The 27,101-nt window shown below is 41.0% G+C and overlaps 1 protein-coding gene across 1 annotated transcript in view; it reads right to left on the bottom strand.

Moving 5' to 3' along the window:
* ALK (ALK receptor tyrosine kinase) overlaps positions 1 to 27,101 on the bottom strand; it is a 665,412-nt gene that overhangs the window by 319,821 nt on the left and 318,490 nt on the right. The window contains exon 4 of the mRNA XM_046663493.1: positions 3,140 to 3,341. Within this exon, the coding sequence (XP_046519449.1) occupies positions 3,140 to 3,341 (202 nt within the window). The remainder of the gene's footprint in view (positions 1 to 3,139; positions 3,342 to 27,101) is intronic.

Genomic DNA, 27,101 nt, shown 5'->3' with positions numbered 1-27,101 from the left:
GGATCTCAAAACCAAAGGATTCTTGAGACTGACACTGACCCCATAATCAGAGAGCAGATAAGTCTCAATCCTTTGTGAGCCCAAATTCTGAGCAGAGCAGAGCAGATTCAGGTATTAAATAATGGCCTCTTACATTCGCATCCTGCTCAGAGTGTACAAAACTCTATATCATTTATTGCATTGACCCCACAGAAGCATGTGAGCAGGGCTAGCAACATCATCCCCACTTTACAGATGGAGAAGCTGAGGTTTGGGAGAAAGTGGGATTTGCCTAAAGTCATCGAGCTCTTTCATGGAACATCCTTTCATGGACCATCAAATGCTGGCCTTTTGTATCCCTAGCACCTTTATGGTCCTAACAAATAGAACGTACCCAGTAAACGATTGTTCATTGAACTAGGATTAAATTCAGGGCTTTGATTCACAGCATAATAATTTTTCTGCTGCACTATCGTGGCCTAATTGAGGTCTTCCAACAATGGGTAAAAATAGTCTGGTCAGGCTGATTAGGTTCAGATCCCTTCACCCTGTCTAGCCAGTGACCTTGGGTCGGTTATTTGACTTCACTAAATTTCCTCATCTGTAAAGTGAAAGATAATAACAGTACATGCTTCATTGTGCTGTTGAGTATTAAACAAGAAAATGCATGTAAAGTGCACAACAGTGACTGGCTAGTGCATCTAGGAAGTCCTTAAGTGTTAGCAACAGTTATTATTACTCGAGGGTAGGGAGTGGGACTTACATATCTTTGGATCCCAGGACCTAGTACAGTGGTTGGCGCCTATACTTGAGTGTAGGGCTTACGACACTTGTTTATCAACACTGACACTCATCAGGTGACACGGAGCAAGTCCCTTTGCCCTTCTGGGCCTCAGTTCCCACACCTGTGAAATGACGAGGTTGAACCAGGTAAATCCTTGTGTTCCTCCCAGCTCTAAAATCTTCTGTTTATTTCAGGGGTTCTCAATGGGGGTGATTTTGTCCCCCAGGGGACATTTGGCAACGTCTAAAGACATTTTTGTTGTCACAACCAGGGGAGGTGCTACGCAGCTAGTGGGTAGAGGCCTGGGAAGCTGGCGACCATGCACAGGACAATGCCCACAAACAGAATTGTCTAGCCCCAGATGTCAATAGTGCTGAGGCTGAGCAAGCCAGATCCAACTCTACACAAACACCCAGAGCTCTTGGAATTGCTGGACAAGCGCCTGTGTCCCGCAGCTTGCCAAGATGCCTGAGGCAGCAGAGTTCCTCCCCACAGCAGAACAGCCTATGGATTGCGCCTCCAGCTGCTACCTTCCACCCTCACCACGCTGATCTTGTTGCAGCTGGGGAGCCTGGCTCAGGTATCTTTAATTTAAATTTGAAATCACTCCTGCTCATCATCAAACTTTAAGATGGCTCTCCCAGGGCTAGGGGAGAACACCTCTGCAGGGAGATGCTCAGAGCCTGGCCTGAAGCAAAGCCCCTGTAGATGTAGAGGCAGTCCCAGCAAGGCCATGAAGTCGGTGGGCTTGCCCCAGCACCCCCGCTCCCTTTCTCCTGCCTCAACTCCCAGCCTCCAGGGGGCAGACCAGCTCTGGTGATGGAAGAGTCGCCTTGGGAAGAAAATGCACTGGCCAGCAGGGTGGACCTTGAGGCTGGTGGCTGAGACATCTTCAGGAGAAGTTCATGGCCTGTACACACTGCCAGGTCTTGGTCTCCTTGTTCTCACCACATGTGATGGGAAGGCTGCCATCACATGCCCCCTGGGCTCATCTGTCTTGACACACCAAAGAATCTAGATCATCTCTTTTCACAAGGTTCCTTCACCTTCCATTTCCTCTCTCTTGACCCACCATTTCCCCCTGAGATCCTGCTGAGAGGCTATGGGTTTCCCAGAAGGAGCATGAACGATAAAACAGGAGACCTGGAGTCCAGTTTGGGCCACATAACTTCCTATTTCCTGTCTCTGCCTCAGTTTTCTCATCAGTTAAATGGGAACTCACTTGATAGTTATGAGCCAGCCCAATGAGGCATTTCAAAGGCAAGAAGATGGATATGAGTTTAGCTATGGGGAGAGAAGCTTCTTGAAGCCAAGATTTCATTCCTCCTGGGATTGTAGCAGCCTGTAGTTCTTTGAAGCACAACTAAATACAGTAGCAGGGGAATGGGGTAAAGACTTTTAAGAAATTACTAAGGAGGCCATACAGCTTTATTGGAAAAGCAGTAGGTAAGATCTCCCTCACCAATCCAGAACACAGTGGAGGCGGAGGATGGGTAATAGCATTGTTCAGGTGGGAGCCCTCTGAAAGATATTTTCTTAGAGGGAAGCAAAGTCTAAGTATAGCTAGAAACTGGACTTCTTTCTCCTGCAAACAAGCCACAAGGAAGGATCTCTCAGCCTTGCTGATTATAAAGTAATCAGATCTGCTGTTCCTCAAAACTGAGGTCTTAGGGTGGAATTGATACTCATGGAATGAGGAAAAAAGGCAGGCACAGAGATGCCCTGGTTCAAGTCTGCTTCCCACTGTCACTGCTTCTAGAGGTCTGATGGATCACTGAGTGAGCAAGTGAGTACTTCCTGGAAGCTTAGAGGATTTACTGACATAGATATTGGGTGTGACTTCAGTGTTGTATAAGCCTTAGAGATTCTAGAACAAAGCTTGTTCCAATCTCTGCTGAATTGATACCATTGCGGTTCCCTGACCAATTCTTCTCTGGGGTCCCACACTCCCGTAGGACCTCCTTGGGTGGCCACAGTAGTTTGCTCTTTCCGTTCCTGCTCAAGTTCTGCTGCTGAAACTGTTTCCAGCATATTAAGTTACTTTTACTTTGGTCTTTTAACATTCCCCTTGGCTGTTTTCTTCTTGGCTTCATCTGGACTCTGGGAAATGAATATCTTTAACACCCACTCATTAAATGCCGAATCTGCCAGCTGGTTCTCTGGCCTCTGGAAGGACTACCAGCCTGGGCAGCCAGAGGATCCCACAGATCAGTGCCCAAGACACTACCCAGAGGATATTAGCAGTAATAGCTCAATCTGGACCCTACTCTTTAAAGGACAATTGTGAGTTTTAAGTAGATGTCACAGACTCTGGAAATATGCAGCCAAAAGCCAAATCATTTATATAATCTATTTAGGACTTGGGGAACGACTTACCCATGCTTCCCCGGAGTGGGTACCAGGAGGATCTCTCTGCCAGCCTCGTTGTGGGGCAGCAGCTGGGCGACGTACCTCCCAGAGGGCTGCAGGTGCCTGTGCACTGAGACAGCCAGCCTGCAGTGCTCGCTGCTGCTCCTCATCCACGGACTCAGGATGGTGTGCTTGGAGTTCGCTGAAGTGTTGAGGAGGAGGAAGGAGCCTGCCAAGAAATAGGGAAAGTGACTCTGCAGGTGTGTCCAGAAAGGAGGACCAACAGCAGTTCTGTTGCAGGATTTAGAGACCAATGGCAACAAAGTCAGTGATGCTGGAGGCTTTTCTCACCTTCTTCACACACACTCAGCCCTCTTCCCTGTCTCTTAGATTGACTTTGTAAAAACTAAAGCCTGAAGCAAGAGGACAGTGACTGAGGTCTTAGGTTTTACAATCAGGCAGACCAAAGTTCTCACCTTAGCTACTCTGCTTACTAATCTATGTGACATACGTATGGAGAATACTTTACCTAGTTTTAGGCAGAGAGGAAGCACCCTATTAAATAATCAATTATTTGATTTCAACTGTCCTCTAAGTTAAACGATGACAGTTCACAGATTCTTTGCCAGCCAATAGGAACAACTAACAAAGTCCCATAGGAAATGGGAAGAACAGGGAGTATTACCTAACCCCCCAAGAGTAACCAGAGTCAGAAACCCAACCCAGGTGCTAACATGTTGTTATAGATTTACATCCTGGTCTAGGGTGACAGGCTAAAACAGAGTCACTCCCTCCATAATGTGCCAAGAGTGGAGCCAGGACATCAGTGTCATCTTGTAAACATCCATGTATGGTATCTCCATACCCTGCAAACTAGGACACTCAGAGGTATCTCAGGCCACCCTATAGGTCACAGTTTAAATCAAGGCAGATCTGAGTTTTCCATATCACATTCAAGCCAACTTGACAACTGAATTCATGTCTGTTGGACAATTCAGAGTTTCCTAGGAATGTATGGGTTGGATCTATGTTCTCAAATAGTTATGACTGGTTAAAGGTTTTCCTTGAGAGGTGGGTGGCTTGGAGAGGCAGCATTTGGGTCACTTATTATGTAGTGGTTAAGATCATGGCTCCTGCTCCTTCGTTTACTAGCTGAGTGATCTTGGGCAAAGCATCAACTTTCTCAGGTTTCCTGATTTATAAAATGGAGTGAGAAGGGTTGGCTGAACTCAATAATCTCTTAAAATCCATTTCAGCTCTTAAGTCTATGAGTCATGTGAATTTGCAACTAGTCTCCACAAAGAAAGCCCTACAAATCCCCCCTGGTGCCATGCCTGTGGCAGAGTTTCCCTCAGGGGCAAGCCAACCCTAATTCCAATAGCACGGGCCAAGTGACCTACAAGAAATCTATATTCATGGGGATTACTGTCAGTGTAAAAGCACAGTAGCATTTTATTGTTCCAGGCATTCCTTCTGATGCATTAATTTTCCTTGCCACACTTCTGCACTGAAGTTTTGGACCATTAGACACTGCTCCTTTAGCAGTGGAAGCCTATTCCAACAAGATCCCCGACTTCTCCAGTGGGAACCAGCTAATGAGTGCTCATTCTTCTTAAATCACCCCCCGGCACTTTGAATTGGTCTCCTTCTGCTGATAATCCAATTTGCCAAGTAGGCAAATGAACTAGCAGCTTTCGATAGAGAACAATGCAGATGAAATAAGGGGGTTCCTATCAAAAGCAAGCATTTGTGAAGGAGAAGGTATTGTGTCAGGAACCGGAGATTTGCAATATGGGCATATCTCATTTTATTGCACTTCACAGATATTGCTTTTTTCACAAAATGAAAGTTTACGGCAACTCTGCATTGAGCAAGTCTATCAGCACCGTTTTTCCAAAAGCATTTGTTCACTTTGTGCCTCTGTGTCACATTTTCAGAGTAATTCAACCTTTTTCATTATTATTGTATTTGTTAGGGTGATCTGTGATCAGTGATCTTTGATGTTACTGTCATAATTCTTTTGGAGCACCATGAACTGTGCCCATATAAGACAGTGAACTTAATCGATAAACGTGTGTGTTCTGACTTCTCCACGGGCTGCCCCATCTCTCTCTCTCTCCTCAGGCCTCACTATTCCTTGAGACACAACAATACTGAAATCAGACCAATTAATAACTCTACAATGGCCTCTAAGTGTTCAAGTGAAAGCAAGAGTCACACATCTCTCACTGTAAATCAAAAGCTGGAAATGATTAAGCCTAGTAAGGAGGGCATGTCGAAAGCCAAGACAGGCCAACAGCTAGAGCTCTTGTGCCAAACAGTCAAGTTGTGAATGCAAAGGAAAAGTTCTCGAACAAAATTAAAAGTGGTACTCCAGTGAACATATGAATGATAAGAACATGAAACAGCCTTATTGCTGATATGGAGAAAGTTTTAGTGGTCTGGAGAGAAGATCACACCAGCCACAACATTCTCTTAAGCCAAAGCCTAATCAAGACCAAGCCCCTAATTCTCTTCAATTCTATGAAGGCTGAGAGAGGTGAGGAAGCTGCAGAAGGAAAGTCTGAAGCCAGCAGAGGTTGGTTCATGAGGTTTAAGGAAACCAGCCATCTCCATAGCAAGGTGAAGCAGCCAGTGGTGATGCAGCAGCGGCAGCAAGTTATGCAGAAGATCTAGCTAAGGTAAGTGATGACGGTGGTACACTAAACAGCAGATTTTCAGCATAGACAACGCAGCCTTATATTGGAAGAAGATGGCACCTAGGACTTTCACAGCTAGAGAGAAGTCAGAGCCTGGCTTCAAAGCTTCAAAGGACAGGGTCAATCTCCTGTTAGGGGCTAATACAGCTGGTGACTTTAAGTTGAAGCCAGTGCTCACTCACCATTCCCCAAATCCTAAGGACCTTAAGAATTATGTTAAATCTACTCTGCATGTGTTCTATAAATCGAATAACAAAGCCTGGATGAGGGCATATCTGTTCACAACATGGTTTACTGAACATTTTAAGCCAGCTGTTGAGAGCTACTGCTCAGAAAAAAAGATTTTCTTCAAAATATTACTGCTCACTGACAATGTACCTGGTCACCTAAGAGTTCTGATGGAGATGCACAATGAGATGAATGTTGTTTTCACGCCTGCTAAGACAACATCCATTCTACAGCTTATGGATCAAGGAGTCATTTCAACTTTCAAGTCTTATTATTTAAGAAATACATTTCATAAGGCTATAGCTGCCATAGATAAGTGATTCATCTGATGGATCTGGGCAAAGTAAGTTGAAAACCTTCTGGAAAGGATTCATTATTCTAGACGCCATTAAGAACATTCATGATTCATGGGAAGAGGTCAAAATATCAATATTAACAGGCATTTGGGAGGAGTTGATTCCGAATCTCATGGATGACTTTTAGGGGTTCAAGATGTCAGTGGAGGAAGAAATGACAGATGTGGTGGAAATAGCAAAAGAACTAGAATTAGAAGCGGAGCCTGAAGATGTGACTGAATTTCTATAATCTCATTTAACTTTAACGGATGAGGAGTTGCTTCTTATGGATGGGCAAATAAAGTGGTTCCTTGAGATGGACTCTACTCCTGGTGAAGTTGCTATGAAGATTGCTGAAATGACAACAAAGGATTTAGAATATTATGTAAACTTAGTTGGTAAAGCAGTGGCAGAGTTTGAGAGGATTGACTCCAACTTTGAAAGAAGTTCTACTGTGGATAAAATGCTATCAGAAAGGAAGAGTCAATTGATGAAGCAAACTTCATCGTTGTCTTCTTTTAAGAAATTGCCACAGCCAAGCCAACCATCAGCAACCACCACCCTGATCAGTCAGCAGCCATCAACATTAAGGCAAGACCCTCTACCAGCAAAAAGATTAAGACTCACTGAAGGCTCAGATGATGGCTAATATTTTTTTTAGCAATGAAGTATTTTTTTAATTAAGGTATTCACATTTTTTAGATAGAATGCTATCACACACTTAAAGATTGCAGTATAGTGTAAACATAACTATTATATGCACTGGGAAACCAAAAAATTCATGTGACTTGCTTTATTGCAATATTGGCTTTATGGTGGTGGTCTGGAACCTGCAATATATCCAAGGCATGCCTGTATTCTGGAAGTAGATTAATGTGACTTCTAGTTAAATTCAGGATGAGGTCAGCACAAGACTGTTTCTGAGCTGGATCGGCGACATGGGGTCAGTACTAGAAACTGAACCCTCTTTAATTGTTGGGAAGTTTCAGCATGGTATATAGGCCTTTGAAAAGTGCTCTACAACCCTCAGTAAATAATCTATATTATTACCCTGTTTTACAATCGGGGACACATTCTTGTCATGGGCACAGAGGTAAAAGAAACAGATTAGAATCAAAGACTCAGAATTACAATTAGACTTAGAATTAGAAAGGACTTAGAGATCACCTGATATAATGCCCCTGCTTCTCTAGAGAAGCAGACTGGAGATCCGAATGGAGAAATGACTTGTCCAAAGTCTTACTTTGAAAGTCCAGACCAGACTCTAGGTTTCTGGAGTCCTAACCACTGCTCTTTTCCTTGTATCTTCCTCATCGTCCCACTGTATCCTTTATCCTAAAGTATGATCAGGGTGGCTTGTGGCCAAGTTGTGTAGCTCAGGAACGAGAGGATGGAAAGGGAGACAGACAAGCAGATGGGTACTGGACCAGATCCATTTGTTCACTGGTTTCCTTATTCTCTCCTTTCTGCTCTGAAATTTCATTTATTGGATACCTACTTTGAGCAAACACCCAAGCACTGGCTCTGCCCTGGAGACACAGATATGAACCAGACACAGTTCTGGCCTTTAAGAAACTCCAGGTACAGTAGGGATGATGAGATGTCTGCATTAACTATAATCAAAAGTAGAGGTTGTAAAGTCACAAGACACATACAGGTAAAGCACTTTGGGAGGCTCCAGGAAGGAGACATTAGGTTCAGTTGGGAAGGTTCATAAAGAAGATGAACTTTGAGCTAGGTCTTAAAGAGAGAGGAAAAGAAAGATACTGGCAGACCTGGCTGTGCAAGAGTTGAGAGGAAGAGGAGTAAAGGCATAAATGTAAAAAGTGTGCAGTAGCATTTGACTGCAGAGTGGGGTACATGTAGAGAAGACTGGGAAATAAGGCAGGCTTGGGTTGTGGATGTGGGACCAGTTCATAGAGAACATGTAACTCTTGGCTGAAGATGTCTAGCTTTATTTTGTGGACCATAGGGAGTTAGAAAAGGTTTTTGAGCAAGATAGCGACATCATCAGAGTGGTGCTTCAGGAAGATTAATCTGGTATGGTGAGGGAAAGGAAAGAATCCTTTCCTATTGACCCAACGTCATCCTTGTCATCCTGCACCACCAGTCTGCATCAGGCAAGGATATGACTACATGCAAATATGAGGTATTTAGTATGTTACCGTTGTAAGCAAAGGTGCCATGTTGGGGACTGACTCAGGGATCGCATGGGGTTGCCAATACTAAATTAGTTTCTATCTATCCAGAGCAGATGAGAGTCCTGGAAGCATCTCTAGGGGCAGAGTCTTGCTCCAGACACTTTGGGGGCATGGTCTGGGATTAGGATGAAGCCACACACGTCACACATAAGGGAGCAACAACTGTGCCCTGGTCTAAGACCCTGCTCTGACGTTTTCAAGTTGGAGGAAAGTTGGTTTGAGACCAGTTTTTTGAGCTACTGAAGGAAAGAATGTAGGCAAAATAAAGGAGGCATTCTCCTTCTCAGAAAGCTTACATGCATGTGCGCATGTGTGCAGACACACACACTCCTGGGAAACTCAAGTTCCCAGCAGGAGAAAATCAGCCTGAAGGTGCTGGGGCCTGGGGCTCTTCCTGCACTACTGTTCCTCCTTCCTGGCTGTGGAAACATATGTAAATTCTGTCCTTGTAATTCAGTACCTCAATAATGAGACTCTTTCAAAACTGACTGGAAGACGGATTATTTTTCCAGTTCTAATATGTGAGATGATGTTTATATGAATTTTATTTTGTGCAACTGGACTATCAATAAGAGACTGAGCTTAAAGTATTTTCACTCTCAATGAAACTCTATAGTTGGGAGCTATCTCTTCATCAGCAGCTTTCCTCTACCAAAAATAAAAAGGAAAAATACATTTCATAAGCTCCTTAGGATATTGTCAGTATAAATCTTTTAAAGTCAGTGAGAATTCATCTCTCCTCTCCCTCTTTTCTGTTTCCTGTTTATTTTGCTCAGGCTAGCTTAGGGCTACGCAAAGGCTCCTGGGGTCCCTTCTAATTAAGAAGGATGGCCTGGCAGCTCACAGACCTTCCCCCAGTGTGGGCATGGGGGAGTGGAGAAGCAGATCAAAGAGTCCTGTTTATACGGTGCCAGGATCATGTTTTGCTTATTATTGGATCGTGTTGATATGTTCAACGAAATACGAAATGGTTATTATTTTCTACCTCTGGTCACCAATATAGGGATATGTTGCTCTCATCTCAGCCAGCAGGACTCAAATTACGAGCAAGAAACGAAGGGGCCTGAACCTTGATGTCAGACAGACTCTATCATATCCAGGTTCTGTCTCTAACAAGTTCTAGGCTTTAGACAAATTATTTAAACTCTTAGTTTGTTCAAATTTAATATGGGTAGCCTACCTTATATGTCTGTTGTGGAGACTAAATTAAACAACATGCATGAAGTGGCCAGTACAGTGGCCCTTAGTAGGTATGTGATAAATGTTGACTTCATGCTTGGAGTCTTAGTCTGGAGCTCCTTTTATCCATCACTAATCTTGGAATCAGGTCTGAATTGGAGCCTGAGCTCTACCACTACCAAGCTTCTTTTGTTTGTAAAATGAAAGGGTTGGATAGAGACTCTCTAAGGACCTATAGAGCTCCAAACTGTCAGTAATTCTATCTTGCTGCCTAGAATATTATCAATCTAAAGGAAACATGTCAATTCTCCAAGCCCCCAAGTCCTAAAGACTTCTCTTAATTCACCTCTCTGAGGATTCTATCCCAACAGTTTCAATCAGCTGGCCAAATACTCCATTAACTCTGATTGCCTGCCCTGCTTCCTCTCTTCCAGTTAACACAAATACATCCCTGAGAAGGGCTCCTGTCCTAGCATCACTTCTTTCTGTAGACGCTTCTGCTATAAGGCTGGTACTACCCTTAAATGTCTGGAATTTAACACAATGCTTGCCACAGGGCAGGTACTCAATGACTTTAAAAATCAAAGTAATTTATACATATGGCAAGGGGTCCAATAGTTCAGAATACCTCATAATAATAATTTTTTAAAAACTATCCCAAAATCCTGCTCTTCTCACCAAGTCCCAAAAACATTTTTAAGGATTTCTAATTTCTTTTGATGGCTGCCTTCATAACTTTAAATATTATGATATAGTGTTATTTGTTGGTGCAATAACTTTATAGTTTTTACATTAATGGTACAATAAGAAAAATTATACTCCTCCCTCCTAATACTTAAATTTTTAAAATCACTTTTTACTTTTTTATTGCTTACCTTTGTAACTTTACATGATAAATTTATTACTTGTTCCATACACGTTAGACAGTATCACCTGACTCTCTCACTAGAAGATGAAACTATTAGTCTTCCTACCCCTCTCTGCACTTTTTCTCTTCCATGTCCAGCTCCAAAGTCAGCTGTGCTTTTCTGTACATTGTCAAGGTTGGGCAAGAATGATTAAGTCTTGTGTTTTGTTTACAGGTTGATGTTAAATGTTGAAAATCAATAAACAGAGTTTTTATACTGATGACTATATATTTTCCCGCTACAGTGAACAAAGGTTGTATTTATCATCTTCTCCATAAGTTCAAGAATACATCCCAATCCATGGAGAACATCCCTAGCATCAGGATCAAATGAATATTCTCTCTGTCTTTCTCTCTCTTACATTGTCTTACATTGTCACTTGTCAAAATTGTCCCACATTTTAATTTGCCTTATATTTACACCAGAACTTTCTGGTGCAGTTTGTTTTTCCAGAAATTTCTAATTGATTACTCTTATATTTATTTTATATGGCCCTTCTTTCTTTCTTCTCTTTTATTTATTTTCTATCTGCCTTTTTCACCATATCACTAACACTTCTATACACTCTGAAAATTCACTTCCTTCTTCTTGAAAACCTTGACTTTCTGTTTTAATTTGTACCAGTTGCTTTCTGGGCCTCCAGAACAGCTATTATTCTGTAATTTCTTTTCACTGGGACTCTTCCATTAGTCCCACCACCCTCAGGAAACTTTCTCAGGGGGAAATTTCTTTGTCAATCTTTGAATATCTGAAATATTTTTATATTGTCTTCACACTTGGTTGATAGCTTTTCTTGCTATAGTTTCTAGATCAGAAATTTTGCTTTAGAAATTTGAAGGCCCAGCTCCGGTGTTGTCTAGCATCTGTGTGACTGAGGAGAAGTCTAAGGCGGGTTTTATTGTTAATTTCTTTGTAGTCAATCTATTTTTCTCTTTGGAAGCTTTCGTGCTCTTTCTTTAACACCGAAGTGCTGAAATTTCAATACAATATATCAAAGTATGGATCTCTATAAAAATTCCTCAGTAGCATTTGGTAGGCTCTTTCAATCAGAAAACATGCGTCTCTTTCATCTCTGGTAAATCTGCTTTACTATTTCTCTGCTACTGTCATTCCCGTCTCTTCTCGGTCTTCAATCTTTCTGAAGAGCTTTATCTTTTCTCAGTTACCTAATTTATCTATGTTTCCTCTGGGGTCAATTTTTTATGTTGATATTTCTTTTTCCTGCCACTGGGTTATTCATATGGTGGATGATCCTGGATCAGCCCCTTATATTTGAGCAAGAGAGGCTAGGAACACTATAGGAACCTCTGTGTCCATAGATGGTGCTTGTTCTCTATGTCAGAAGTGGCCTGATATTAGGCAAGTGTCGGGGGCAGGCCATTTTGCAGGTGCTTGTTCCCCAACACCAGCGTGATGAACGCATCACCGTGGGCATGAATGGTCCGATTGGCAGCCCTACTTCTTTCAGTCCACTTGAATTTTTAGAGATGAGCTCCCTTTTTCTTTCCCTTGTGGTTAAGCATCCTGCTAGTATTTAGTCTGGAAAAATGGGGTTGAAAAGAAGTGAAGACCAGATGGGTTAACCACACCATAGAGGAATTTCATTCTTCTTCCATACTATCATCCTTATTTCTGGACAATGCCTTATTAGTACTCATTGTCATGCCTCCCAGCAGATGGGCTCCCTCCTCTGCTCCAAATCCCTTTTGCATCTTCTCAGCTATGGCCACTTTATTTCCTCCATAAACATCTCCTCTTTGTGCCCTAGAAATTGCTCATGGTTCTCTGTTCTGTTTGCTATTCATAATTTATTCCTCCGTTGAATCCTTTATTATCAATTTAGTGGGATTGCAGGAGAGAAGAAGACAAACGTGTGCTCAATCCACCATCCTGAACCAGAAGCCTCTTAATAATATTAAGTGAGAACATAAATAAACAAATGTATAGATGGACAGATTTCCATCTCAGTAAATCACACATGATTCTGGCACCATTGGCTAATTGTCGATATTGCAATTAAACTATTAAATCATTTTTATAAGCTATACTCATTCAATTGATCATGATGCCATTCATATTAGACGAGACCTAAGGAACAGCAGAAGTTTAACAGTCTGGAATACGGACAAAAGAAGTGCAACGTGATGCACACAGGCCTCATACAGACACATGCCACTAAATGCAGCGTCAGGGAATAATGCTGCGCCATCCCCCAGAGTATCTTCCCCAGAACACAAGCTCCACAAGGTGCTAATAGGTACTATGAGAAAGCTCAGAGATCAAGTAAGTTTGCGGATTACTGGGTTAAACAAGAACAAACAGGCTTTTTCACTGCAGGACTTCTTAGAACCTTCATGTGCCAATAAGAGTTGTGACTCTTCAAGCGTGGAATATAAAATGAAGATTTCCCAAACTCCTTTAGGCACAGAACTCTTTTGCTATTGTGTATAGTGTACCATGGAATATGCTTTGGAAACTCTCCTCTAATCTACTTCTGCTTTAGTGACTATTTGCAGAAAGTAAGAAAGGAAAAAAACACCATGAAACAAGAAGATCGTGTAGAAGGTGAATAATTTATCTATATCTATATCCATCTATACCATCTCTTAAATCTTCTCGGTTTGTCTGACTTTCAAATTATTCTCTCATCAAGCACTAAGCTCCTGGTGACAAAGTAGTTAATTTCGTGTGCTCTGCTTCGGCAGCCCAGGGTTTGCTGGTTTGGATCCCAGGTGCTGACCTACACACCACTTATCAAGCCGTGCTGTGGCAAGCATCCCACATATAAAGTAGAGGAAGATGGGCATGGGTGTTAGCTCAGGGCCAATCTTCCTCAGCAAAAAGAGGAGGATTGGCAGCAGATGTTAGCTCAGAGCTAATCTTTCTCAAAAAAAAAGAACTAAGCTCTATGGTAGAATTATGCTTTTGGAAAGACTCCTCTGAATTACTGTTTTGTGTCTCTACCTGGGGAGATGTAAAAACTCTACATTCCATATCTGACTTTCAGAATGTCAGAACTAGGAAAAAACATTGTAGTCACATAGCTTAACCCTTGTTGTACCAGGGAGAAAACCAAGAAGCAAAGAAGTTAAGAACTTGCCAAGGTCACACTGCAAATTAGTGGCAGATCTGGGATTAGAAGCAAAGTTTTCAGACTCCATGTCCAGTGGAACACTCAGCATCTGCCTGTTCATGATAGAAATCTACAATGATGTTTTCAGTCAAATGTCCTACGGTTTGGTCCCCACTTACCCAGACAACACTTTCCTTTCTCTGCACTCTCATAGCTCTGAGGATCAGGCCCAGTAGATTGTCTCAAGCCCACCCATCTTACTGTCCTCAGAGGTCACAGACAAAGGACGGAGCAGGTGGGACCCAGACAGATGAGTCCTCCTTTGGAAATCACTCATGGGGGCTTAGGGTCGTCCCCGATAGCTGGGCAGTATTTGAGGGTCTCATCTGTTCATGTGGTCTCATGAAGGTGGCCAAAGCAAATTGTGGCCACCGAAAGAGTTCCCTTATTGTTTATTTTTCAAATTCTAATTCCATGACCCTCTAATTCCTTGACCCTATGTAGCCTCAACTGAGGTTTTAGATTTTAGAGAATTTTGAAATTTAGAAGAAGGAATAGATGGGATCATCCTCATTGGCATGCTTTGCCTAATGGAGAGATAACGTAGGAACCCAGAACTTCAAAGGCCTAGAACTCTTGGGACTCTTTAGTCCAACCTTTCCACCTTGCGGGAGAGGACATCCAGTCCCATGGGGTGAAGGGATATGCCTGGGTTCTATAAGCAGGTAGCTGAGCTGCATTAGGACTTGGACCCTCCAACACCAGCCCTGTGCACTTTTACTGTCTTACCATGCCATGAGGTCAAATATTTAGAATTAGCTTTGTTACCCTATACTGCCATGACTTAAATGTATTGTTTTTCTGCACCTTCACTGGGCAGCAGTTTGAAGAGAAATGGTATCAGTTTTTGAGCTTAAATGATTAGAAAAACAAAATGTGTTTGTTAAGGGAGGGGAGGGAGGTAGAGGTAGTTGATTGTTCTCGACAGTGTTATTAATCCTAACGCTATGAGTTCAGTTGTAGCCTAAAGTAGCAGTACATGTGTATGCGTGGCGAGTTCTGTAGACTACTCTCAGGTCCAAGTTAACGGAGGCACAAGTTTCCTAGAAATGGTAAAATATATTGATGTTCATCTGTATGTATAGTAAATATATGTATCTGTATATACGTGTGTGTACAGCTACATATACATATATATACACACACACGTAAACACATACATATATGTGTATGTATGTGTGTATGTGCATGAGTATGTTTATATAGACCCCCTTTTAGATTTCTGATCCTGTTAAAAAGAAGAAACCTTTCTGGAGGAGACACAGCGGTTTTTTTAACCACAGGTTTCATTTAGCAAAAAGAGAAAAAGCTAATAATCCCTACATACTGCATGTGTGTCCTGGGGTGTCAGCAAAAAAAGATAACAAAAGGCAAAGCAAATAAATAGAAGGAAAGAGAAGCTAAAGTGCTGAGAAACCCTTTTTCCCAAAGAGCTCATTTTGGTAATCCTCAAGGAAAACAGAAAAGCACTTGATCTGATGAGAGGGAGAAAGGGAAGCCAAATGAAAACTACACAATTGATTCAACTCAATGAGAAACGGGAGGAAGGACAGAGGAAAGTGCCTGCTGTGGGCGGTAGGGAAGGGAGGCAGGTAGGGGCCCACAGTGTCCTCGGTGTAACAAAATCCACTTTGCAGAGAGAGAAGCACGAAAGCAAGTTTTCCCCTTTCCACGTAGGTTCTTAGCTCTGGAATCACACTGTTCAGTTTTTGCTTTAAGTCCCAGATGTCAGGGTATAAAAATCTTCCCTGTTGCTTTTCAAATTTTGCTAAGAGGCAGCAGATTTCATTACTTTTTCTGTGCATTTCATTGATTTCTTTTAATTAAAAAAATTAAAAAGCAATTTTTCACCCCTTTCCTTGTGGGAATCTCACAGGATTGCAGACTCATAATAATAACTTCTGACATTCCATGTCCTGTGGCTCTCAAGCACTCCACTGTTGAAGAGGAATATGAAATGTGGGCGAATATTGGCAACCAAGCCATGCAGCTGAAAAGCAAGGGAAGGCCACCATGTGTCACCCACGTGTCACTCTAGGAATGCTGCATGGAGCACCAAGAGACCATCCCTCCCAACTCTTCACTTTTCAGGAGCAGAAACTCACATGTAGGAAGGTGAGGTACCTGCCTGAGGCAGGCCAGGCATGGCAAGATGGCTAGGCTGATTTCTCAAAGGTTCTAGAATGATCTGGGCTTCTTCTAACTGGTCTTCCCATTTCTCACTTATCCTCCTCCCATACATTCTGCACACAGAAGCCAGAGCCATATCCTTAAATGTAATTCAGTCATTCCCTTCAATGGCTTCCCATTGACCATAGATTAAAATCCAAGTTCCTTACCTTGGTCTACAAGGCCCGAGGGGAACTCACCCGTAGCAGGTATAGTAGGTTGGCTCACTCAACTCCCCGACTGACTTTCTTCTCTCCTGCCTTTCTCTTTTACTGAGACTGGAAGTTAAAAAATGACTTGATTTAACTGACTTTTATTACAGATAGGAGTGGCCATGTGACACAGTTCTGGCCAATAAAATCTAAGCAGAATTGTGCTCATAGAGTTGCCAGAGTTAGCAAATAAAAATACAGATCACCTAGTTAAATGTGAATTTCAGATAAATGATGAATAATTTCTTAGTACAAATATGTCTTGAATATTGCACGGGACATGCTTATACTAAAAGCATTGCTTATTGTCTATCTGAAACTCACGTTTAACTGGTCATCCTGTGCTTTATCTGGCAACTCTACGTGCTGGGGAATTTTGGGAAGACTTCCCCTCTCTGCTTCTTTCTTCTTCTTCTTCTTCTTCTTGCCTGGAACATGGACATAATGGCTGGAAGTGTGGCAACTGTATTGTGACCATGAAGTGAAAAGCATGAACATGTAGAATAGAAAGGTAGCAAGAGCTGAGTCACTAATGGTGTTGTTGGACATCTGCACCATTGCTTGTCTCTGGTCATCTTATGGGAAAATAAAACACCCAAGATCTTTATTTGGCTAAGTCGCTGTTACGAGGGCTTCTGTTGTTTTGTAGCTGATGCTCTGTGAGCAGGGATCTTGTCTGTCTTGGGCCAGCTCTTCAGTGCCTAACACAATGACAGGGACAGTGCGTTCTCAGTAAACATTTGCTGAATTGATAAAGAAATGATACTTAATAGAAAAGGGGGTAATTCACTTGTTTCCTTGTGTCTTATCTAAAATAGAGTCATTCTTCTTATTTATATTGGGGAGAACACTTTTCCCTTTTGAATGGACTGGTGGCTACAGGAAGGGGCATTATTTGCAATGCAAAACAAATCACCTAATGTTGTTTTTTTTTTAAAGATTGGCACCTGAGCTAACATCTGTTGCCAATCTTCTTTTTTTTTTTTTCTCCTTATTTTGCCCAAAGCCCTCTGGCACATAGTTGTATATTCTAGTTGTGAGTGCCTCTGGTTGTGCTATGTGGGACGTTGCCTCAGCATGATTGACGAGTGATGCCACGTCCGCGCCCAGCATCTGAACCGGCGAAACCCTGGGCCAGTGAAGCGGAGCGCACAAACTCAACCACTCGGCCATGGGCCATGGGGCCGGCCCAAAACAAATCAATTTTTAAACACCTGGAAATTTGGACTCCTAAGATCAGTGTTTTTTAAATTGTGTTTTGTGACTCATCAGTGGGCCATGAAATCAATTGAGTGGGTCATGATCAGAATTAAATGAAAAGGAGCAAAAGGAAGAGGAGAGGAAGAGATCAGGAGGAGGAAAAAAAATAGAATGAAATTTTAAATATCCATATTGTAATTTTCCTTTGGGAAATAATGGCTGTTGACCTATACGCACACACACACACACATGCAAACAAACTTCTGCGTACCATGTTGTTCTGTAAAATATACTTCTCACTGTGGATCACAGTTAAAAAACACTGAAAGGCTCCAGATGAGTATTGTTGACAGGTCCATATATGGAAATTACATTGGCCTGCTTCTGGCCCTTGAGCCACCTTTCATTAGCTAGGTGACCTTGGGAGGAGAAGTAATCTATTTGGACAGCATTTTATGATTTATAAAACTCTCTCATACAAACAATCTTACAACAACTTAATGAAACAGATGCTATCCCCAGTTGTAGCTGTGTCTAACACGGCAGCCACTAGCAATACACGGCTACTGAGTACTTGAAATGCGGCTGATGCAACTGAAGAACTGAATTCATTTTATTTAATTTCAACGAATTTAAATTAGAAATTGATGCTTGATTCAGTTATTGGAAAAATATGTTTGGAATAACTTGGGCATGAGAACCTAATTTTTCAACAATAAATTTTATGAAATACAGATAAAATATTTCAGATAAAAATTTAGCCTCCAAAATGAAATATAGTATTAGTGTAAAATGCACACTAGATTTCAAAGATTTAGTACAGAAAAAAGAATATACAATATTTCATTAGTAATTCTATATGATTACATGTTGAAATGGTAATATTGGATATAGTGGATTAATCAAATATATTACGAAAATTAAGTCACCTGTTTCCTTTTACTTTCTGTAATGTGGTTTCTAGAAAATCCAAAATTACATTTTTGGCTCACATGATATTTCTCTTGGACAGCACTGCTCTAAGGATTAAGTGTCTTGCCCTAGGCCACTGGATGAGTAAATGCTCCAACCACAATTACAACCCAGGTCATTGGATTCCAAACCCATAGCTCTTTCCACTAAACTACAAGCCACATCTCCCTGGGCCTCACTGTTATCTTTAAAAAGAGTGAGTGAACTATAGGGTGATAATAATGATAATGACGGCTAACATCTAATGAGCGCCTAACATGTCCTGGATGCTAGGTTAACATTTTACAAGGTTACTGCATTTGATTTTACAACAACCTGATAAGGTAGATAAGTGATTATTATACCCATTTTTCAGCTGAGAAAACTGAGGCTCAAAGATATTGATTAACCTGCCTATCAGCTCAAGGTAGCGCAGACTGAGGGGCCCTGAGACTAGGAGGTCCACGCAGATGACTGAATACTTAGGGCCTTTCCCTGGACTAGGGCTCTCATTAAAGCGCTGGGCTCTGTTTGAGTAACATGTAGCTGTACCTCCCAGAGGCCTGTTAGATTAATTTCCTCTTTCACTGCTGATTCCAATACTAGACAGTAGAAATCTCGAAGCACCACAGTCTTTGAACATATAGATAAGGTTCGAGAAGGTGACTTTGTATCTGAAAAATTTTCAGCCAGAAAAGTGAAATATGAGCTTCATTACTAAAGGTGCTTATTTAAAGATCTACTTGCAATGTGAAACTAAATTTCAATATATCAGCCTTCAAATATGGGGACAAATCGTACTTTCCCAGTGAAATTATTTTTCTTTTGTTATAAACATTGTGTATGCTCATTAATTACAATTTAGAAAAAAAAAGGTAAAAGAAAACAATTTATCTACAGTCCTACTACTCAAACTTTCTATTTTGTTTGTTTTTTGTTCCTCCATATGCGTGGGATGTTTAAAATTTATAATTCCACTAAATATGCTTTTTTTCTTGCTCTTTCACTTAACATTGTGTCATAAGCATTTTCTCTGCTCTTATGTAGGCTTTGTAAATATATTTATCAATACCTGTATAATATTCCAATAAGTTGATATCACATTTAAACTATTGCTTTAGTTTAGACAATTCAGTTGTTTCCAGTTTTTTGCTCATATAAAGTTTTCCCCTGTTCCTCTGAATATCATACTCGTCCTAGAGGGACAGTCTACCCACATGTACCAAAAACCTTAAACCGTGCAAGTTCTCTGACCTAACAAGTCCTTTCCTAGGAATATGCTTCAAAAAAATAAGAGTATCTATAAAGACTTCTTTGCAAAGTTGCTTAGCGTTATTTAGGCGAACAAATATTTAGAAATGGCAAATGTCTGACATAGGAGATTAGTTAAGTAATGTATGATGTATCCATGTGATGAAGCACTTCATGAAGCCACTAAAAATATTGTCTTAAAGAACACGTGAGGATTATTAAACACCATTGCTAATAATAACAACAGCTCTCCCTTATTGAGTCCCAGGCACTGTGTTTATGCATATTCAGGATCTTCTTTAATCCTTAGCAATCCTAAACAACAACAAATGTGTTTGGTATCATTATTCTCATTTCCTTTGTACAGACGGAGAAACAAGCTTAGAGGGTTAGGTGACCTCTCAGGGCCACACTGCTCGTTGCCGAGTAAGCAATAGAACTAAGACACAAACCTGGTGGTCTGTCTCCAGGGCTTACACCCTCACTCATGCTATGTAAATACCTGTGATGTTCATGCTCTGTCATTAGATGGAAAAGAAAGGTACCAAACAGGATGGGTAGTTGATCTCAATTTAGCAAAATCTAATAAATATATAGATTGTTTAATATGTAATATAATAAACAAATTATATGGAAATAAAATAGGTATATGGAAAAAGAAAACACTTGAGGGCATTTACCAAAAGGTTAGATGGGTAACTCTGGGTGGTAGAATATTTTTCATTATATTTTTTAATTTTCCAAAACATATGTTACTTTTTTGTATTTTTTTATGGTAGTAAAATATACATAACATAAAACTTACCATTTTAACTATTTTTAAGTGTACAATTTGGTGGCATTAAGTACATTCACAGTGTTGTGCAACTATCACCACTATCCAATTCTAGAACTTTTTCATCATCGCAAACAGAAACTCGCCATTACCCACCACCAGCCCCTGGTAACCTCTTTTCTATTTCTGTCTGTATGAATTTGACTACTCTAGGTAACTCATATAAGTGGAATCATATGGAATTTGTCCTTTTGTGATTGGCTTATTTCACTTAGCATAATTTCCTCAAGGCTTATCCATGTTGTATTATAGCATGTGTCAGAATTTCATTTCTTTTTGTTTTTTTTTTCTCTGAAGAAGATTTGCCCTGAGCTAACATCTTTTGCCAATCTTCCTCTTTTTGCTGGAGGAAGATTTGCCCTGAGCTAATATTTGTGACAATCTTCCTCTATTTTGTATGTGGGTCTCTGCCACAGCATGGCTGACAAGTGGTGTAGGTCCATGCCCAGGAAGCAAACCTGGGCTTCCAAAGCAGAGCATGCTGAGCTTAACCACTAGGCCATGGGCTGGCCCCTGGAATTTCACTTCTTTTTAAGGCCAAATAGTATTCCACTGTATGTACATGCCACATTTTGTTTATCTACTCATCTGTTGATGGACATTTGGGTTGTTTCTACCTTCCGGCTTTTGTGAATAGCGCTGCCATGAACATGTGTGTACAAGTACCTGTTTGAGTCTCTGGTTTCAGTTCTTTTGGATATGTACCTAGGAGTGGAATTGCTGGGTCACGTGGTAATTATATGTTGAACCTTCTGAGGAACCGCCACGTTGTCTTCCACAGTGGCTACACTATTTTCATTCCCACCAGCAATGTGCAACAATTCCGATTTTTCTATATCTTCACCAACATTTATTTTACTTTTTTTTTCAAATAATAGTCATCCTAATGGGTATGAAGTGGCATCTCATTGTGGTTTTGATTTGCATTTCCCTAATGACTAGTGATGTTGAACATCTTTTCATGTGCTTATTGGCCATTTGTATATCTTCTTTGGATATCTGTCACTCTTTAAATTAGAAAAATAAACCACAATGAATTTTATGCAGGATTAAAAATAAAAAACATATCTAACTGTGTCCTTTCCCTGCTTCTATTCTTGGCGCTGAGCCTGGGGTGAAGTTCACGTTACCAAAGCGTGGGCTGGCCGGGCTCCCTCTGCAGCCTCCTATCCAGCCTCTCTGCCTCACACCCAATGCTGCAGCAGTTCCAACCTTCCTGTAGACACCACGTCTTTGCCCACGCGCTACCTTTTGCAGAGATTGCCTTGCCTTCTTTTCTTCCTTCTCATTGTTCTTTTTCATCCAGCTAAATTCTAATCACCCTTTAAGATTCAGCTCAGGATCGTTTCTTCAAATAATCCTTCCAAACCCTTCCGACCGAGCTATGGTCTTACTCCTGCATTTGCTACATGCTGTGGATGCTTCTGCCATTTGCCACCTAATGATGGAGTTATCTGTCTCCAGCACGGGACATACTCACTCATTGAGAATAAGGGTGAGCCTTTGTCATCTGCATACACCAATGCCTAGCATAGAGAAGGAGCTCACAATTTCTTAACAGAACTGAACTCTTGATTTATATTAACTAACTGCTTACCAACAAGCCTTTCCATTTTATCTATCAGCAATGCATGGAGGTTCCTGTTTTGTTGCACTCTTGCCTGAACTTCAAATTATAATATTTGTTGTTTCAATTTGCATTACTTTAATTACTAGTGTGGTTGAATCATTTCCCCATATGTTCTTTAATTAGTAATTTCTCCTCTTTTATGAATTGTCTATTCATTTCTTTTGTTCAGTTACCTATAGGAGGTTTAGTGTTTTCCTCAATGATTGGTAAGAAACTCTAAAACAAGGCTATTAACCCTTTGTCTCTTATATTTGCAAAAGAAATTACTCCCATTTGTTCTTTGTCATTTATTTATTTATTTATTTATTTATTTTTTGGTGAGGAAGATTGGCCCTGAGCTAACATCCGTGCCAGTCTTCCTCTACTTTATATGTGGGATGCTGCCACAGTATGGCTTGATGAGCAGTGTGTAGGTCCATGCCCAGGATCTGAACCCGTGAACCCCAGGCCGCCGGAGCAGAGTGCATGATATTAACCACTGTGCCACCAGGCTGGCCCCCTTAAGTTTGTTTTTAATGTAAAAAATTTGAACAATTTTATGCTATCAAATCTTATATATAAAGTTTACCAATTTGCCTTTTTATATTTATGAACTTGAATGTTCTGTAATGGCTTTGCATAGTAATACTTTCAATAATATTTGATGAGAATAACCATTTTATTTAAAGGTATACCAATTACTTTATGGGTCTTTGGATGGAACTTTTAAGCATAATTATATTCATAGAAATCATTATGTGAAAAAAAAAGAAAATCTAAGTGAAGTCACTGAATTTATATTGTAAATTGAGCTTTCTTTAGACTTCTTATGGCTATTATAGCTAGGTAGAGAGAAAAGCCCTAAATTTCAGGTGAGATCTAAATTGCAAAACAGTAGTCAAGCCTAAAGAAGACTTGGGAAAGAGCCAGCAAACTGTCAGCCCTCAGAGCCCATTGTCTATGGGTAGGCTTTCCTTTGGCCCAAGTCTTGGTCAACTGTTTTAAAATTTGAGTTGGCAGTCAACATTTAAGAGTCAGGAAACATCAATCACACAAATATCTGCATACCAGCTGCTCTAGACAAAATTTAAAAAAAGATAGATCTGGCAACAATAGACCTGGTTTTTTGGTGACAATAATTGGCTGAAGCTGAGTATTGCTACCCCTCAGATGGTCGTGTGCTCTCACTTCCCTGAAGCCCCCACCACTCCCTTGCATCTCATCACTGAGGATGAGGATCAGTGGCCATTTATCATCTTACTCTTGGCCCACTTCACTCGTTTACTTTATCTTCCAGGCTGCTGTAGGCATTTGAGTTTTGGTTTAGGATATCAAATCAGGCTCCTGGATCTGCTTGGTAATCTTACCAACTAGGGAGCTATGAGCATTGAACTTAAATCCAGTGCTTCTGAACTGAGATCAGTCAATCTGTGAGTATTTGATATATTTCTATAAGTGGAAATTGCTGCCTGCTTCCCACCTCTGCCCACTATACCTCTCTGCTCCCCTCTCCCTTGGTTTGCATTTAGTGAATATGATTTATATTGACATCAATTTAGAAATTCTGTAACTAAAGCCCAGCTAAAGAAGTAAATGGTGAAATGACCCCCATTGGGAGAGCCTGAAGATGCAGTTGGTATCTTGCATCTTGCATCCTAATGGCCACAGGTAATGACAGTAAATAAATAGAGGCAGGCTCTCAATTTTTTTGGAAAGCAGGAATGCTATGAGTTTAAAAATAAGAAAAAAAAAGACCAAACATCAGTCAGTTGTCTAGGATTAAAGAAAACGAAAAGGATAACTGTTAAATATTTATAAGTGAGATTTAGAAAAAAAATTTGGTTGTGGAAGAAAAAATGGGTCTTCAGATTGTTAAAGCTGTAAGTTTGTGCAGAAAAAAATTGCCTGAAGAGCCAGGCTAAAGGATCCTGACATAGGAGAGGGGATTTCAAGCCTGTGTGGCTGCATCCCTACTGAGCGAGGAGATAGTCAAACTGGCCCCAAGGGGAACTTGCCATCAGAGCTCTGCTGGCCCAACTGCAATGACCAACTGGTACCCGGGAGCCTACCTGGGAGATGCTGTAGCCTAAAGTGGTTCTAGTCCCAGTGTTCAGAGCTCTGACCACCTGGGCCAAATCTTGGCTCTGCATTACTTGCTGTGTGGTCATACTGTAGGATCAGGTAAATAGCCTCTCTCAGGCATTTGTAAAATAGAAACGGCAATAGGACCCTCTTAGAGAGCAGTGGTGATTAACAGGGGAAAACCATGCAAAAGGGCTTAGCATCCTCTCTGGTATTCAGCAAGGGCTCAATAATAGCTCACTCTCATTATTATTGTCATTACAATTGTTACTGTCACAAACAAGACTGTCCTGAGCACTCCTGTTGCTGTCAAGATAATTTTCAATGATGAGGGATAAAAGAAATGCAGCAGAGACAAATTCTCAGGTCACAGTCACTATATACGGACCTGAATTGGGGTAGGCCAGTCAGGGGGATTAGAAAGGCAGCCACTGTGATTTCACAGGTTCACTCTTCTTTTATTTATTTATTTATTTGGTGAGGGAGATTGGCCCTGTGCTAACATCTATTGCCCATCTTCTTCTTTTAGCTTGAGGAAGATTGCTACTGGTCTAACATCTGTGCCAGTCTTCCCTTACTTTGTATGTGGGATGATGCCACATCATGGCTTGATGAGCAGGCTGTAGGTCTCTACCCGGGATCCAAACCTGTGAACCCTGGGGCCACCAAAATGGAGTGTACACACTTAACCATTATGCCATTGGGCCGGCCCCAGGTTTACTTTTCTTTAAATACAAAAGTTATTATCAAGAAGTCTTAGGGTTTGCTAGTGATTTTTGTGGGACCTCTGAGAACTACCTAGGTTTCATTTAAACTTGGAAGTGACATTCAGCTTAGGGTTTTCTGATCAATATTTTACCTGTACAGGTTTCTACTGATGACATCTTCTAGGTTTCTCAAGGCTTGTTACTAGACCCCTTATAAGCTTACACTGTTTAGCTTATGTTATAAGCTGTAAATATCTCTTCTCCAGCAACTTGCCATAAGTTACATTTTCATATTTTGATTTCTTCCTTCTAACTAGTTAAATCAGAAATATCTTTACAAATCTTTCAGGTTTATTATCTGACTCCCTTCTACAATATTTCATAGAGCATGCAGTCTATTCCATGGATAGGATCATTTGTCACACAAATGTGTAATAAAATCACACATACTTTGTTCTCTAAGTACTGTGTAGGTCCTAACAGGTAGATGTTCACTGACTGATTGATGGCTGAAAAAGAGCAAATGCAACCATTTTTTAATGGAAAAAAAATAAAAGAATACGGGAGCTAAGCATAACCCTGAAACTGAGACACATCCTCTAAATTCTGCTTGTAAGTAGCCTAGAGCAGATCATCAAATAGCCCATTTGGAAACACTAAGGTATACTGAAAGCGCTTGGTTCTCAGGAACCAAATGGTCATGAGCAATGTCAGTATTTCCTATCTTGCCAAGGCTGCTGATACTCTCTTAGGGAACTGCTTCTGAAATAATTCCAATCAGATCCTCAGAGCTCAGGGCTCAGAGCTCACTGGCCTCAGATCCTGGGGCTTTCAGCAAGAGAGATGTGAAGCTGGCCAGAGTGGGAATAGGTAGCAGAGGCAGGTCAGCATCATTTACTTTGACCCTTTAATTAACGGCAGGGCTCCAGACAAAACTGGTGAAGGGCCCCCAAATGAAAGCATTCTCCTTCATCTAAAATACCCACTGATAGGTTATGAAATAGATCTTAAGCATCTACTATACACAGCATTATATTGGGTGGGTGGGGGATGTCACTAAAGGGGTAGATACACCCTCTTTGTCCTCAGGGAATATATGGTACAGTGGAAAGAAAAGCAAGAACAAACAAAAGGCACAGATAGGTCATAAGTGCGAGAGTTGTAAAATAATGCATGCTGGGTTTTTAGGTTATCGGTTAAGGTCAGGTATTTGTATATGTCCCATCTCCTGCCTTCTCTCCTCCAAGGTGACTCAGAGAGTCTGAGCTTGCAACCATGTGCTCTTTTGAAGCCCTGACAAAAGAGTCTTCTGGGCCCAAGAGCCCTCCACGCCTTTAAAGAGATGAGAGGCTGTCTCTTTCCTCCTTCCATGTCTGGTCAGTGATGTCTGCACTGCATTCCTTGTTTGACTCCTTGTATTTCAAAAACTCTTCTGGTTGCTGAAAAAGACTGACACCAATCAAATCTGATGTGAAAAATTCTTCCCTCTTTCTGCATCTATAAATGCTACATGATTGTCCTTAATCAAGGACGGTCTCTTCTTCATTTTCAAATACGTTTGTTTATGGCACGTGTTGTAACACTTCAGATCATTTACAAAATCAAGAACTTTAGACCTGGAAGGACTCTTAGAATTGGAAATTTCTGATTCCATGCTGACATATTCCTGCTTATCTCAGGGTTAGTCCTTGGCTAACTGCTTTCACTCTGCTTCTCCTAGGAGTCCTTTTTACTTAGTTTTACCTACAGAATTAAGCCCAAACTCTTGAGCCCGACCCAACATCCTCTTTACATCTCCCTGCCCTCAGGTCCTGAATTCACTCTGTCACCCAGCCCCCAATCCACAGAGCTGGTCAGTGCCATCCAAGATGCCATTCTTCTTTCTCCATGCCACCAAGCCTTTGCACAGACCATCCCCTCTGCCTTTCCTCCCCTTTTCCACTTGGAAATCTCCTGCTTATACTTCAAGGTCTGTTCAAAGGTCATCTCCTCCGGGATTCCTCTTCCAACTTCCTCAAGCAAAGGTAGTCTTGTTTTCCCTTCCTCCATCCATAACTTTGTACTTAATATTTTATAAAACTTAGGGCATTATTATGACTGTGTGCCTGTGTTTCCAGGTAGTCTATGTTCTCCCCAAGGGCATAAATCATGATTCTTTCATTCATTCTCTCCAGCATTTATCCTAGTCCTGGCACATAGTAGATACCTATAAATGACTCCTGAATTAAATTAACAGGGAATTTAGGCATAGAAATGTGATATAATCTGTCAATTGTTATATCAAATTTGA

Source organism: Equus quagga, chromosome 5 (genome assembly GCF_021613505.1).
Source record: "Equus quagga isolate Etosha38 chromosome 5, UCLA_HA_Equagga_1.0, whole genome shotgun sequence".
NCBI lineage: Eukaryota > Metazoa > Chordata > Mammalia > Perissodactyla > Equidae > Equus > Equus quagga.
This window is presented reverse-complemented; position numbering and strand designations above follow the sequence as displayed.